General features: G+C 50.9%; 1 protein-coding gene across 2 annotated transcripts; it reads left to right on the plus strand.

Moving 5' to 3' along the window:
* The first annotated feature begins 2,375 nt into the window (after positions 1-2,375).
* St6galnac6 (ST6 N-acetylgalactosaminide alpha-2,6-sialyltransferase 6) lies at positions 2,376-15,150 on the plus strand. Of its 2 annotated transcripts, none has more exons than XM_034494015.2 (7): positions 2,376-2,529; positions 3,462-3,516; positions 4,688-4,778; positions 7,398-7,577; positions 9,440-9,846; positions 12,941-13,048; positions 13,695-15,150. In XM_034494015.2, exons 2-7 carry the CDS (start codon positions 3,491-3,493, stop codon positions 13,882-13,884), a joined length of 1,002 nt encoding a protein of 333 aa, XP_034349906.1. In that variant the 5' UTR covers positions 2,376-2,529; positions 3,462-3,490; the 3' UTR covers positions 13,885-15,150. The 2 variants fall into 2 exon arrangements, with proteins under 2 accessions (XP_034349906.1, XP_034349907.1); XM_034494016.2 differs by having other exon boundaries at positions 2,409-2,529; positions 3,462-3,645.
* Positions 15,151-15,414: the final 264 nt, after the last annotated feature.

Consider the following 15,414-nt stretch of genomic DNA (forward strand, 5'->3'; position numbering starts at 1 on the left):
ACGTGGGTCCCAGGAATCAAACTCAGGTTGTCAGGCTTGGTGGCAAACACTTTTACCTGATAAGCCATGTCCCCGGCCCTGAACTTTTCTTTTTAAATTGTGATGTTCTGATTTTGTGGTAGGCTGATGTGTCTATGTTATATTAGTAAATTATAATACATATGAGCGCTATAAGTCTCTGGAACTCAACTGTAATGTGCGGTCTCCCTAGTACTTTTAAAACTTTAATCAGTGATACGGGCATAGGTATCTCCTGCCTTTGACAATGCCAAGTAGGTTTCTTTTTTGTTTGTTTGTGTCCTAGTTAGTGTTCTATTTCTGTGAAGGGACACCACAACCAACGCAATTCTTAGAAAAGAAGGCATTGAATTGTGGTTAGAGTTTGCTTATAGTTAGAGACGCTTAGTCCATTACCATCGTGGTGGGAAGCGTGGCGGGCGGCCGGCATGGGGTTGGAGCAGTATCTGAGAGCTACATCCTAGCCTACAGGCAGGGGATGGGGTGGGAGGCGGGGTGGGGGTGGGGGTGGGGCGGGAGGCGGAGCCTCGGGAAAGGAGCGGAAGAAAATCGGTGTTTGGTTTCATTTGGTTTTGTTTTTTTAATACAGAGTCTCAGTTGCCCAGGCTGCCTTCGAACATGGTATTTACAGGAAGACAGCCTTAATTCTACTCTATCCGCTCCCCTGGCCGTGGGCTGGGATCACATTTGTTCTTTTTACTCTTTAGGTCTCCAAGATTCACCAGCATACCGACAGCTTATCACTCCCCTGCTGTGTGATGTTCCACAGTGTGAATATTCCATAGTATTAAAAACAAAACCAAAAACTTTGCCAGGCGGTGGTGACAAATGGCTTTAGTCCCAGCAAGGGGAGGATGAGGTGGATCTGAGTTTAAGGCCAGCCTGGTCTACAAATCGAGTTCCAGGACAGCTAAGGCTAACCAGAAAAACCCTGTCTTGAAAACCAATCCAAATCAACCCAAACTTTCCATTTTCCTGTTAGTAGACAGATATCTGGACTATTTCCACGTTTGAATTTCAAACTGTCCAGCTGTGGACGTCACTGTGAACATCTGCAAGACCTAATAGGTAGCTAGGGTGTGGAATGGAAAGTTTTACTACGGTGTTTTCCTAAGTAATTACACAACAACGGAGTTCTTTAAACTTTATTTCTGTTCGTAAATGTCCTATAAATGTCCCAGCCACCCTCTCGGGCGTGCACGTGGACCCGCGTTTGACCAGCCTCTTAGAGCACTATGGATAGGCAATATTTGGTTATTTACCCAGCCTTCTAACAGGCTACATAGGTAGCTGCTGCACATGCGTGTGTCCATACATGAATGTTCATGTATGTTTGGAGGCCAAAGGTCAACCTCCAAATGTTGTTCTCTCCTTGACATGGAAGTCCCAGATAGGATAAGCTAGTTGGAGGTGTCTCCTTTTCTTCACACCCCCTAGAATTGGGATGACAAACACATGACATAGATGGTCGGTAGTAGCATATGCCTTTAATCCCGGCATTTAGGAAAACAGACGGATCTCTGTGAGTTCAAAGCCAGCCTGGTCTACAAAGCAAGGGCTACACTGAGAAACAAGCAAAACACACAGCCCATGTCTGACATACTTGACTGTCACCCCAGCTCTTAAGTTGCTTTTTCCTTTAATTTTACATTTTATTTTATGCGGATGGATGTTTTGCTTGCTGGTATGTCTGTGTACCACATATATGTGCAGTACTCATGGAGGCCAGAAGAGGGCAACAGATCCCCCTAGGACTGTGCTGGCAATGGACCCCGCGTTCTCCAGAAGAGTTGCCAGTGTTTGAAACTGCTGAGCTATCTGGTTGGAGGGGTCCAGGTTGCTTCCTTTTAGTTACATAAAATAATACAATGAATACTTGGGGGTAGAATGAAGAGAGTTGAGCTAAGATCTTTCTGTATAGCCCTGACCAGCCTAAAACTCACTAAGTCTATCAGACTGGCCTCGAACATGCAACACTCTTCTGGCCTCTACCTCCTAAGTAGGGTGAAGGCTTAGAGGCACCACCAGGCCCACCAAAAGCTACGTTTTGAAACCTTGGCTCTCCATTTTTTGGAGGTAAGGAACTGAAGTAAAGTACCAGGCTACCCAGGGGGTAATTACTGGGTCTCAACGAGGGGGAGTCCAGGGAATTAATGACCAGAGTTCGAGCCCAGTGATCCCGCGTCTCGGATTCCCCATTCGAGGTCCTGGTGTCCATTTGGAGAGAGAAATGAACCAGACTCGGGATTTGTCGGGGTGGGGTGGGGTGGGGTGGGGCTGTTGAGAGCATCTTTCTTTTCTGGCACCTCCCTGGGGCGGTGCCATCCGCAGCCGGAGGCTCCGCCCTCTCGTCGGGCTCTAACGGGTCTGCGAGCATCGGCGCTAGGACCCGGCGGGCCGGAGCTGCAGCGGGGCCTGGGCGGCCAGAGCAGCGCGGACCCCGGTTCTGGGCTCCCGGCGCCATGTGACGGGGTGCGGGGGCCGCGGGGGGCCGGGCGCTCCCCGGCGGAGGTGAGCGGGTGCTGCACGGGGGCGGGCAGCACATCGGGAGGGGGCTTATGCTTGCGCCTCGGGACTGAGGAGCCGCTGGAACGGGGGGAGTCCCAGGGCTCCCCGAGACCCACTCTCCTAGCTAACTGTACCCCGGGATCTAGAAGCTTGAGGGGTTCTTTGGGCCTCTCGTGTTGGAGATGGGGGGACCCTGACGCGGCCCCTCACCCCTTCCCTGCAGAGCCGGGGTCAGGATGTTCGACCCCAGGGTGCAGCATCCGAAGATGGGGCGCGGGGCTGTGCCTCCCACGAGGCACTTGGGGGCACCCTGCTCCCGGCACCTGGAAAAGCCCCAGAGCGAGCTCAGGGTGCGGCCCTCACCCTCAGCCCAGAGCTCAGGCTCCGCAGGTCCAGCCTCGGGGCTGAGTCTAGGCTCCAAGGCTGCCACCTCCCCAGCGGAGTCAGCAGCTACCCACCAGGCCTGTCCACTCCGTGCCGAACTAGATGTCTGGCGCACGCACAGGCTAGAGGGGGACCCTCCCGGGAGACCCTGCAGGCTCCGCCCTGTAAACAAACGCTACAAGGTCCCCCTCCCCCCCACTCGCTCCTGCGCCCTGAGAGGCGGGTTGCCTCTCTGATCCCTCAGTCTCCTCATCTGTGAAATGGGGAGCAAGAGCACCTACCAGGCGTTGACTTGAGGAGTGTGTAGGCCTGCGATGCTTTTCGTAGCTCCGGAGCATGTTTCGTAATATGAGGGAAGTCCCTAGCTCGGGGTCAAGGGGAGGAGGATTGTTTCTGGGACAGACTTGTGCGGGGGCGGGCATTGAATGGAGTAACCCCTAAGGCTTAGGATTTCTGATATAGTACTTTCAAACCCTCGGCGCCCCTTGTCACAACTGCATGCATCTTCCCAGTCATCCCAGGAGTTACCCGTTCTTATTCCCGTTTCACAGATGAGGAAACTGAGGCTCAGAGAGGTCACATGGCTTGCTCGAGGCCCCCCAGCCAGTAAGTGTGGATCCGACATTCGCACTGGCACCTGATATGCTGTTCTGACCATGGCGTTCTCAGAGCAGGACCGTGACGGGGCTGACCAGGGGGACCGTAGTCCTGGCTGAGGGCACTGCTCAGGCAAAGGTGGGAAAGTGGGGCGTGGACCTGGGACCTGGAGTGCTCCAAGTGTCTGGAGCTCGGGGCATGCGCAAGACAGGGTAGTAAGACCGAGCTGTGTCTGGGAGCTGTGGCCAGACCCAGGGGCGCTTTGAATGCTGGAGGTGGCAGGGTTAATGGGGGCGACTCTAGGATTCGGGATCTGGCCTCCTGTCTTGGGCCCTAACGTTTTGAATCCAAGGACAAGCCACGCCTCCCTTCCAAAAAGCCTGTTTCCTGAACTTCCCGGTGGGGGACAGGCAGAAGTCTGGGGTCTCTGTTACTGGAGATACTGGGATGGCCCAGGAGAGCCTTGACGCCTGGGGATGGAAGTGGGAGCTGCCACGGGGCGGGGTCGTGCTTGGCGATGGGAGAGGCCAGGCCTGGCCAATCAGGAGCGGTGAGTGTGTGTCACTCAGGCCTGGAGGTTTCTAGCTATTCCTGGAGTAAACAGCAGCTAGGTCAGGGGGCGGAGACAGTGACAGGAGTCGAGAGGCTCCCCGGGGAGCGCTCTGATCTGGGGATCCCCTCCGAGGATCCAGGCCCAGTTTTCTTCCTCTCTACGCCATCCTTTTTTTTTTTTTTTTTTTTGCGTTTTGGACTGTAGCTGCCAGAGGAGGTGGGCTGGATGCCCACTTATGGCCCGCTTACAGGTCGGGGCCTGAAGTGTAGAACGGGCTAAGCCCAGTGGCGGGAGGAGAGGGAGGGTCATCGGTGAGGCACACAGCTGGCCAGGGGCAGGAAGGCTTGTCCACATCCGAGAATCATGGCTGTGCCCTTGACCCCAAGATCACGTTGGCCAATGACCGAATTCACTTAGCTATAGGATTCAGAGGTCTGAGGACGGAGTCCGGACCTAGGAAACTTCTGGACTATCCCTGCTTGAAGTGTGAGTGGGAACCAGGACAAAACGGAAGCAGCCCTGCCCGAGCCTTAAACTTTGGGAGAGCTGTTGGGTAGAGGCACGACCTGAGATCCAGCCGCGTCCAGGGGAGGGCCTCCGGCCATAACCCTTTCTGGTGGCTTGCAGGTGTGACCCCACAACCTTGCCCCCCGGGCCACCTGCAGGACGCTGGCCTCTACCCTTCAGCAGACGCCGGAGAGAAATGAGTAGCAACAAAGTAAGTCCCTTCGTTTCTCACCCCAGTTTGGGCTACTTGCGCAACGGTCTGTGAAATGGACTCCTTTTAACCTGACCTGGTTATGGAGTCTTCACTCCAGCCCACACAGGAGAGTCAGTACCCAGGAGGTCTGGGTTCAAACTCTGCTTCAGTCACTGAGTAGTTGCTCTCTCGCCTCTCTCTGGGCCCAGGGTCCCCTCTGGTGTCCTAAAGCTGGACTTCCGTATCAGTGGGAAAGCACTGCTGTGAACGGGTCTCTGGAGCGCTGTGCAGGGATCGGGGTGGGAGATGAGCCTTGGGGGAATGGTCATGTTCAAAGTCAGAGTACCTGAATCCCCATTATGTATCTATTCCTGTTTTCTGAGCACCTACTGTGTGTTTGACTCCCAAACACCTTTCCTCAGGCTTCATGCAGAGTGTGAGGTGCTTGTGTTAGCCTGAGTCTAGAAGGGACAGCACAGTCCTTTGACAGGGATAGATCAGTACAGAATTATCAATGGCAGAGGGGCATGGAGCAATAGGGACTGGACCGCTTAAGAAATGGTGGTGAGCCAGCTGGGCACGGTGATGCAAACCTTTAATCCCAGCACTCGGGAGGCTGAGATGAGTGGATCTCTGGGAGTTCCAGGCCAGCCTGGTCTACATAATGAATTTCAGGACAGCCAGGGCTAAGTAGAGAGACTTACCTCAAAAAACAAGCAGAGGGAGATGGGGCGCTCTCCTAATTTGTCAATGTTAGACTCAGAAAAAGTAATGTATGTGATTCCAGGCTGGCCTCACTGTAACCTAGGCTCACCTAGAACCCCTCCTGATCCTCCTGCCTCCGCCTTCTGAGCGCTGGGACTTGAGGCCTCTTCTCCTGCGCCTGGTTTATGTAATGCTGGGAATCAAAACCAGGGCTTCCGGCTTGCTAGCTCAGTGCTCTTAACAAACTGTCCATACCCCCAGCTCCTAGACTCGGACTTTCAGAATTTTGGTGATGCAGAAATGCTAAAAGCATTTAGTGGGACCTGTACGTTGAAATTTGAGGTTTTGATTATGATATTCTAGTGATACTGGATGAGACCAAGGCCGGCAGCTTCCAGTGAGCTGCTCCGGCTGAGAGGAGACAATTGACACACTCTGTCGTGCAGTTGTTGCTCAGCTGGGATGTCGCTGAGCAGGCTGCATGTGAAAGGATGCCCTTTCTCCCTTTCAGTGTTTCTATTTGCAGTGAGTGGGTTGATCAGAATGCAACTGTTAAGTCAAGGATCAAGTGTAGGCCCCGCCCCATGGGCGGAGCCACAAGCCCAGAGGGAGACCGCACAGCTGTAGCCCACTCACCTTCTACTACATGCTTTTCAAGGGAGAACTTAGAGCTTCTAGATGCTAGCTGTAGTTGAATGCCCTAGAAAACTGTGGACCCCATAACCTGGTGGTCTCAGGCCCCTAAAGGGACTTAGGGGTCCTACCCAGATTGTTGGTATTTATTCCTTCAGTGTCTCTCCAGCGCCCTCTACCGAAAAGTCGTAAAATGCTTTGGCGAGGCAAAATACTTAAAAGAGCCCAGATCCATTTTCACCAAGCAGGCAAAACACATGAGCGTGGTGGAGTGAGAAGTGACAAATTTCCTTCATATTTATAAGAGGTTGCTTTCAGGATCTCCGAGGAAACAGAAATCCAAGGATTTAATCTCAAGTTCTTCTCATAGGCTGCCTTAATCATTTCTCCACATTCTCTCTGTAGCTTAACCACCTCTGGATAACCTATAGTGCCTAACCCAGTGTGTGCAGCAGAAACTGCTGATGCAGGGGCACATGCTTGTCATCCAGCACTTAGGAGGTGGGGCCAGAGGATCAGTAGATCAGAGCCAGCTTCCATTACACAGTGAGTTGGAGGTTGCCTGGGCTGTGTGAGACACTTTCTCAAAACAAAAAAATAGGTCACAAAATTAGGAATTAATAAAAATATAGGAATCCTATAGATGTTCAGTACTGTTCAACCATTAGAGGCCTGACCACACTGTTGATGGTTCTTTGTTGAGCCTACTGAGCCTGAAGGTGTGTGGAGCCCGCTGTCACTATTAGACATGTGCTTGCATGTGGGTGTTCCTCTCCCACCTGTGTCTAGGCATCCCCTAGGGAGCCTTGTCTCCCAATTCAGTCAGCAAAGCCTTCTCAAAACACTCATTTACTGCACCCTGTAGCCCAGACTACCATTAAACTTGCAGCAATCCTCAGGCCTCAGCCTCCAGAGCCCTGGGGGGTGGTAAGTGTGCAACACCTTGTCGGGCTCTCCTTTTGAGAACTTTCTGCGGGCCTCAGCCAGGGGCCAGGGGTTTGGGATCGAGGCCAAACCAGGCCCAGTACTCAGCTACAGGTCTAACCAGAAGGGGCAGCAGTTTGCAAGCATCATGACTGGACTGGGAAGATAGTTCAGAGGTTAATTGTCTCGTATACTTGAGGCCCTAGGCTCACTCCTTTGGACTTCGAATAAAAAGGAACATGGTAAGGGTGACTGCCAGGTGTGGATGTAGCACCTGAATTCAGTTGGTCTTGGGGCATGGTGGGCTGTGAGCCGGTGGGGCACTGAGCCTGTTGTGTGTGAACCTGGACCCTCAATGGCCTCTTCCCTTCCCAGGAGCAGCGGTCAGCAGTGTTTGTGATCCTCTTTGCCCTCATCACCATCCTCATCCTCTACAGCTCCAACAGTGCCAATGAGGTCTTCCACTACGGCTCCCTGCGGGGCCGCACGCGCCGGCCAGTCAACCTCAGGAAGTGGAGTTTCTCCAACGCCTACTTCCCTATCCTTGGCAACAAGGTAGAGCAACTCCTGGGGGTTGTTCCCTGGCCGCTGAGAGGCCCCACCTCCCAACCCTTCTTTCCAATACCCCTGTGCCTCCTAGAGGAGAGAATGGATGAGGCCCATGAGTTAAGATCATGGCCCTTTGCTCAGGGCGGGATCTTGGACGAGTGTTCTGTAGTAGTTCTCCCTAGGGTCCTAACCTTAGTGTTAGAATGTTTAATATCTTGGTCCAGTGAGATAACTTGGTAGGTAAAGGTGCTTGTTGCCAAGTCTAATGACCTAAGTTAGATCACTCTCTGGAACCTACCTAGTGGAAGGAAAAGACTGACTCCAGCAAGCTCTCCCTCTGACCTCTGCATGCGCGTGTTGTGGCATGCCACTCACCCAAACACACATGCACACGCACAAATGTCATTTTGAAATTTAAAAAATATCTTCTGGCTGGGCATTGTGGCGCACGCCTTTAATCCCAGCCCTCGGGAGGCAGAGGCAGGCGGATCTTTGTGAGTTTGAGGCCAGCCTGGCCTACGAGTAAGTTCCAGATAGCCAGGGTTACACGGATTCCCTGTCTCAAAACAAAAATCAAAACAAAATTCATCTTCTGAGTTACACTTCTGGTTTTTGTGGTTCTCTGGAGACACCCCCATAAGCCTGGGAGGAGAGAGCTGAGGTTCTGGAGAACACAAAATCAGGAACAATACCGGTCGCCTTGTGTTGAGTGACAGCTGGCCGGTTCTGTTTTCTCCTTAGAAGAGATGTGATCAAGGCTAAAACCACAGGCATGGGAGGGTCCAAGGCTTCCCCAGCCCATGCTCAAGTGCAGCTGCTCAGAAAGGTGGTGACTGGAATCTAATGGTTAGGATTCAGCACACTTTCCTTTACGGACATGGTTTGTTACCCGACCATGTCATCCGTGGGGACCTCTCTTTGCCTTAGCGTATCTATGAGATTCATATTTGCAGGCTTTGTGTGTCCAATGGAGGGCCGTTGGCTCTGAGCACACCCTCCCTTGGAAAGAACTCATGATAGGCGTGGGGAAGAAGAGGAGAAAGTTGAGCAGCTGCGTGTGGGTGGTTTGAAGGTAGTGAACTTTGAGTCTGGCTTGTCACTTCTCTCAGCCTGATGACTAGAAGACTAGTTAGGGGAGCTGTGTCTCCAGGTGTTGGAGCTTGTTGGGGGTGATGGAGAATGGCCCAGTGCATTTCTGTTCTCTGCACGCAGCTGGGCTCCAGCCAGTCTGTCTTCTGTTTCTCCGTGCACTACCTGTACCTTTGTGCTTGCTGGTCCTCTGGCCTGGAACAGTGTTCCCTAAGTGGTAGTTTGTTCTTCAGATGTGCCTCTAAGGACTGTTCTAAAGAAGTCCCAGGTCTTCCTATCTGATTGTCTCTCTCACCCCGTGTTTTTTTCCTAGTGTGCATTAGGCTGTTTCCCCAACTTTAACTCCTTTCTTGTTTTGTTTTTTTAGTTTTATTAGCATATATTAATTATATAATGGGTTTTATTTTTTAAAGTTATTTATTTATACTTTGATCTCAGCTTCTCCTGCTTCCTCTCTCCCAGTCCCTCCCCTCCCCCATCCTAATGTAGTTCCATGATCTTCCCTTCCCTTTTCTTCTTCAATCGCTCCCTCCATCAGCCACTCCCCCAGCATCCATAAACTGCCTCAAGGAGGGGTGGGACCCCTAGGCCTCTGCTGCTGCCTGGATGGCACATATATATGTGTGTCCCTAGCTCTGTCCCTAGCTAGTTAGGAATATCTGCAGAACCTAAATGAATGTGTTTTGAAAGATTGCAATGGTTCCCAGCCTCGCTGTGTTGTGCACAGGACCCTGCATAGAGCGTCCCTGTCCCTGATGTTGTCCCTCCTTGCCCCACAGACGCTGCCGTCCCGGTGCAACCAATGTGTGATCATCACCAGCTCCAGCCACCTGCTGGGTACCAAACTGGGCCCTGAGATTGAGCGGGCCGAGTGCACCATCCGCATGAACGATGCTCCCACCACTGGCTACTCAGCCGACGTCGGCAACAAAACCACCTTCCGTGTAGTGGCCCATTCCAGTGTGTTCCGTGTGCTGCGGAAGCCCCAGGAGTTTGTCAACCGGACTCCTGAAACTGTGTTCATCTTCTGGGGGCCCCCAAACAAGATGCAGAAGCCCCAGGGCAGCCTCCTGCGCGTCATCCAGCGGGCGGGCCTCGCGTTCCCTAACATGGAGGCCTACGCCGTCTCTCCCGCCCGCATGCAGCAGTTTGACGACCTCTTCCGGGGTGAGACGGGCAAGGACAGGTACCAGCCGCCAGCCTGCCCACTGCGGTCATCCCTGGCCTGACGCTCCCAGCATGCACTGTTGAGGCTGTAGTCACCTCTTGCCACCCTCTGGTCAGGTTCCCCAGCTCTCTTCAGCTCTTAACGTGGGTCATTTTCAGGGTGTTGGCCATGGCCTCAGCACCCTCCCCACCCAGGCTTTTTCCCAGCATGCTCCACTCCCAGGGAACAGGGGCTCCCAGAATGCTCTGTGTTAAATCCGTTCCTAGCATTTTTCTAAGTCTGTGGTTCTCAGCCTTCCTATTGCTGCAGCCCTTTCATACATAAAGTTCCTTGTGTTGTGGTGACCCCCACAGCCATAAGATTATTTTTGTTGCTACTTCATAACTGTAACTTTCCTACTGTCATGAATCGTAATGGAAACGTCTGATATGCAAGATATCCCATCTGTGACCCCTGTGAGGTCATTTGACCCCAAAGAAGCCATGGCCCCTGGCACTTCCCATAATGCGGCACTTTTTTTTTTTTTTTTTGAGTCTAGACTCTAGACTATTCCCAGCATGCCTTGCTTTAAGCACACAGGTGCTTCCAGCATGCTCTGTTCTAAGGAAACAACTTCCCTAACACGATGTTCTCTGACTCAATTCTGGAAGCCTAGTCGTCCCTCTATATAAATACAATGTGGGCCACATGTAATTCACAGTTTTATGGTAGCTATGTCAAAAGCAGATAAAAATAATAATAGTGGGTACATTTAACCTTAATGTTATTTTAAAATATGTTCAACATACAGCTTCTATACACATGGTGGTAGTTTTATACCTTTAATAATAATAATAATAATAATAATAATAATAATAATAATAATAATAATGTGTATGAGCCTTTTGCCTGCATGTATCTCTGCACATGCATACCCAGTGCCTGAGGAGCTCAGAAAAGGTGTTCTCCCTCCTGGAACCGGAGCTCCAGGAAGCTGTGAGCCATATAGGTGCTGGGAAGTGATCCCAGGTTTTCTGGAAGAGCAGTAAGTGCTCTTAACCACAGAACCATCTTTCCAGATCCCTTTATACCTAATTATTTTTAAAGATTTGTAGCTATTACAAGTGATACTTTTTAATTTTTATTTTTAGCTCTCAGTTATTCATTGTTAGTTTATTTTTCCTGTGTGTTCCTGTGTATTGATGGGGGTGCCCCAGTGTGCATGCATGCAGATGTGCACACATGTGTGTGGAGTCCCCAGATTGAGGTCAGATGTTTTCCTGGATTGCTCTCTGTTTTATTATCTGGGGTAGATGCTCTCCCTTGAACCCAGAGCTCTGTAATCTGGCTAGGCTAGCAAACCAGTTCTCTTCAGGTATTCCCTGTGTCCCCACACTGGGCACTTGAGTTACAGATGGGCACCGTGCCTACCTGGTAGTTAGGCAGGTACTAGGAGTCTGATGACCTGGTGTTTGCACAGTAAGTGTGTCACCCACTGAGCCCCTCCCCAGTCTATTGCTAGTGTGTATTTTGAAAAAAAAAAAAAAAAAAAAAGACTAGTTTTTGTTTGTTGACTGTTAAACTCTCTGGTTCTAGATTTTTGTAGATTCTTTGTAATGTTTTCCACACATGCAGATACAGTTTCCTGTCTTTCCTCCCAATCTCTGCCTCTTCCTTTCTCCTGCCCATTGAACCGGCAAGGGTTTTCACCCCTGGCTGGTTTTGCTGTCGTTGTTCTTTCTAGGTTTGGATATCGGGGTCACACATTGAAAAGCACCCTGCTTCTGTTTTGTGGGTGAGATTGTGCAGAACTCATTTCACTTTAAGTCTTGGGTAGAGTCTGCTGGTGAAACTGTCTGGCCCTGAAGTGTTCCTTTTTAGAAGATGTTTAGTTGTTTTAGTTTTTAGTTCTAGGGGTAGGAGTCAGGGCCCAAAGAATTCTAAGCACACATTCTACCATTAGAGCTGCATCCCCAGGCTCCAGGTTCAGCATCTTTAATGTTCTAGTTGTAGAATATGCAGGCAATCTTGTTCGTCTTGGGTTCACAGGTTTGAAGGAGTCAGTCCATTTCATGTAGAATGTCAGATTGATGTGTGTAGTTGTCTGTGGAGCCTCCTTCGGCATTCATAAGGGAATGCAGTCATTTTTTTTATTCTTGTCTTTGGTGACTCTTATCATCCTTGTTTTCTTTGACAGACTTGTCAGAAGTGTCATTTCCTTGTAAATGTTTCAAAGAGCCACTTTCCTTCAAATACATGCAAACCATTTTCAATTCAAGGTGTAAGGGGTGGAGAGGTGGTTCAGTGGTTAGGGGCACCTGCACTCTTCCAGGGGACCTGAGTTTGGTTCTCAGCCCCCACATCAGGACAGACTGCTCACAACCACCTATAACTCCAGTTCCAGGTGATCTGATGCCATCTGCTGGCCTCTGTGAGCACTGCATGGTGTGTGCACACAGACATACACAAGGCAGGAATGTGTATGTATATGTATAAAATTTAGAGGACAGCCAGGGCTACAGAGAGAGACCCTGTCTCAAAACAAATGAGTAAAATATAAAATAAAACAACAAATATATGTTTATACACACACAGATGTACATACATATATACATACATATATTTTTTTAGAAGGATGTAATCAATATTAAAACAGCAAAACTGAAACATTCTGCTTTTCACGCTACCCGAGGACTTCAGTGCGTACCTGACATAGTACCACCACTCAGACACGTATCAAGTACGTCCTAAGCCACCATATCTGGTGTCTGCTGTAGTCCCGGGGTCTTGGCTGGTCTTCATGCCTTGCTCTGTGTTCACCTGCAAATCATCTTCTCTGACTAGTATTCACAAAAGAGTTTGGTCCCAGGAGAGGAGCAGCTGCTGCTAACATGCTCTATGGTCATGGTTACTCCCGGCCTCCCTGGTTAATTAGCCTCTTGAGTTCATGCCCTGTTTCCATTGTGCCCCTCCCCTTTGTTGGCACGAGTACCCCCACAGTGGGTGGTACACAGGTGTCTGATATAGAGGCAGGTCCTGGACAGACAGTGGTTAGAGCTGGGAGCCTCTGTGGGGTTGCCCGTTCCCCATCCTGCGTGCACGCCCCTTCATTGTGACTCCTCTCTGCCTCCAGGGAAAAGTCCCATTCCTGGTTGAGCACCGGCTGGTTTACCATGGTGATTGCGGTGGAGCTGTGTGACCATGTGCACGTGTATGGCATGGTCCCTCCCGACTACTGCAGGTGAGCTCTCCTAGTCAGTGCCCCCTGGGGACTGTGTCTAGTTCCTGACAACAGGGTGGAGCTGGGAGGTTTGGAGACACTGCTAAGATACCTCCGAGGACCTCTGTGGTATGGTATTCTTGCTGATCTGCAGAGGTGGGCTTCTTGGAGCTGCTCCAGGGCCTTCCACTCCAAGCCGAGTCTTGAGTTTGTTGGTAATGACTCAATGGAAAACCATGGAGTGCTAGCCATGTTCTGCTGAGTACCGACCATGTACCCAGCATCATCTCCTGCCTCATTAGTCTTCACACAGTGCTGGAGTACCATGCTCCCTATTTCCTGAGTGCAAACAAATTGAGAAGGGTATTTAATGAGGGACCCTAAGGTCTCAGAAACTGTCAGGCTTCCCAGCCCACAACTCTTAACCACTGCCTCACCCCCAGCCCCCACTATTTTGTAAGGAAAAGAAAAAGGCTACATTTTGTTTGAAAGAAGCTGGATGATTCCACAAACCTAATCTACACACACACACAAAATATACCTATATATTTATAGATGGGGAAACTGAGGCTCAGGGAGGGGCAGAGATCAACTCTACTAAGGCTCTTGGAGCAGGTGAGGGGTCCACTTACGCTTCTGCCCCTGACTCCCCGTTTGCTATGCCCAGCCAGCGGCCCCGCCTGCAGCGTATGCCATACCACTACTATGAACCCAAGGGGCCCGACGAGTGTGTCACCTACATCCAGAATGAGCACAGCAGAAAGGGCAATCACCACCGCTTCATCACTGAGAAGAGGGTCTTCTCATCCTGGGCCCAGCTCTACGGTATCACCTTCTCCCACCCCTCCTGGACCTAGCCATCCTGTCCACGGACCTTGGACAGATAACAAGCATAGTGGCTCTGGGCCCAGCCATTTGACCGTGGCCATCTTCCAGCCAGTTCAGGCTGGCTGGAGTATTTCCCAGCCAATCAAATCAGGGCCTTGATGAGGGTTTTTCCTCCAGCCCATCGGGGCTGGGGTTATCTCTTGGCCAATCAGGGATTTGGTATTCTGTATGGTTTAATCGGGTGTCAGGGGGTCTTTCTTGTCTAGTCAGGGTCTGAGCATAGTCTATCAGGGTATAGGGGTCTTTCTGAGTCAGTCTGAAGCTTAGAACATGTCTTTTCCCATAAGGCTTTGCTTCAGAGCCTCAGGAATGGGCCCCCAAATCACTCCCTCCTTAACTGGGACAATGAGGTCCTGACCTAAGGATCTGGGGACTTCGCGTTACCCCACAGTTGCCACAATCAGAGATACAGTATGGGGGAGGAGCTGCCAGGAGGCCAGGCCGGAGAATTTGTGGAGTTCTCAGAATGGTAAGGAGGCTTAGGAAGGAGGTAGGAGGTGGTGTCCAGTTCCTGGTTTCTTCCTGAGTGACCTTGGGCAGGCCTTCTTGTCTGTGTGGTGTGCTGTGATGACATCATAGCTCCGTGTGCAGACAGAGACCCTCACTCTCTGTTATACTTAAGTGTAAATTCCTCAGCTACCATTCCTCATGGGGGACTCAGCTCCCTGGGGATGGGGAGTCTGGGGTGGCCTACCCTGCCTCCTTCTAGACACTTTAGGGTATTTCTGTGCAAGTTCCCCCACGGTTGGGGCGCTCTGACAGAAATGGAGAAAACATGAAGCTGTTTTCCTAGCCCCCAGTCCAGCTGCCATTACCCTGGCTCCAGAAAGGCCAGGCATCTCTTCCTACCCTCCAGCAGAAGAGCGTTTCCTGCTGCCCACAGGAGCCTCTGGGGCTGAGGAAGGGCTATCCCAGCCACACCAGGACTTCATGAAGTCTTTGTCTGGAGATGCTGGGGGCTTTGGGGAGAAGTATCTTCCCCCAAGTTTGGTGATGGGGCCTGGGTTCTGTCCCTTGCTTAAGCACTTTATTAAGGGCGGGACTGGGTGGGGTGTGAGTAACCTCCATTCTTCCACAGCCTGCAAGGGAAGGGCTTCCAGAAAGAGGCTGTGGACTGGGGGTTGGGGAGACTGGCCAGCAGTGAGCCCTTGCACACCGAGGTAATGGGGGGGCAGTGACAGCCCCAGATCTGGTTTTGTAATGATTTATACAGAAATAAACACACTTAAGCCCCAGCTTAGTGTTCTATATTTTTTTAAGATTTATTTATTTATTTATTTAATATATATGAGTACACCATTGCTCTCTTCAGACACACCAGAAGAGGGCATCAGATCCCATTACAGATGGTTGTGAACCACCATATAGTTGCTGGGAATTGAACTCAGGACCTCTGGAAGAACAGTTGGTCTTCTTAACCACTGAGCCATCTCTCCAACCCATGTTGTGTGTCTTGAGTCTGAATTTTCTGCTTGTGCCCCTCTTCCAGTTGGGAATAT

The sequence above is a fragment of the Arvicanthis niloticus genome, chromosome 2, assembly GCF_011762505.2.
Source record: "Arvicanthis niloticus isolate mArvNil1 chromosome 2, mArvNil1.pat.X, whole genome shotgun sequence".
NCBI classification, from domain to species: domain Eukaryota; kingdom Metazoa; phylum Chordata; class Mammalia; order Rodentia; family Muridae; genus Arvicanthis; species Arvicanthis niloticus.

Coding starts and splice junctions, on each gene's coding strand:
- St6galnac6 (XM_034494015.2), top strand. CDS start 3,491: ATGGCTTGCTCGAGGCCCCCCAGCCA. Junction 4,779..7,397: donor GAGAAATGAGTAGCAACAAA/GTAAGTCCCTTC, acceptor TTCCCTTCCCAG/GAGCAGCGGTCAGCAGTGTT. Junction 13,049..13,694: donor GTCCCTCCCGACTACTGCAG/GTGAGCTCTCCT, acceptor TGCTATGCCCAG/CCAGCGGCCCCGCCTGCAGC.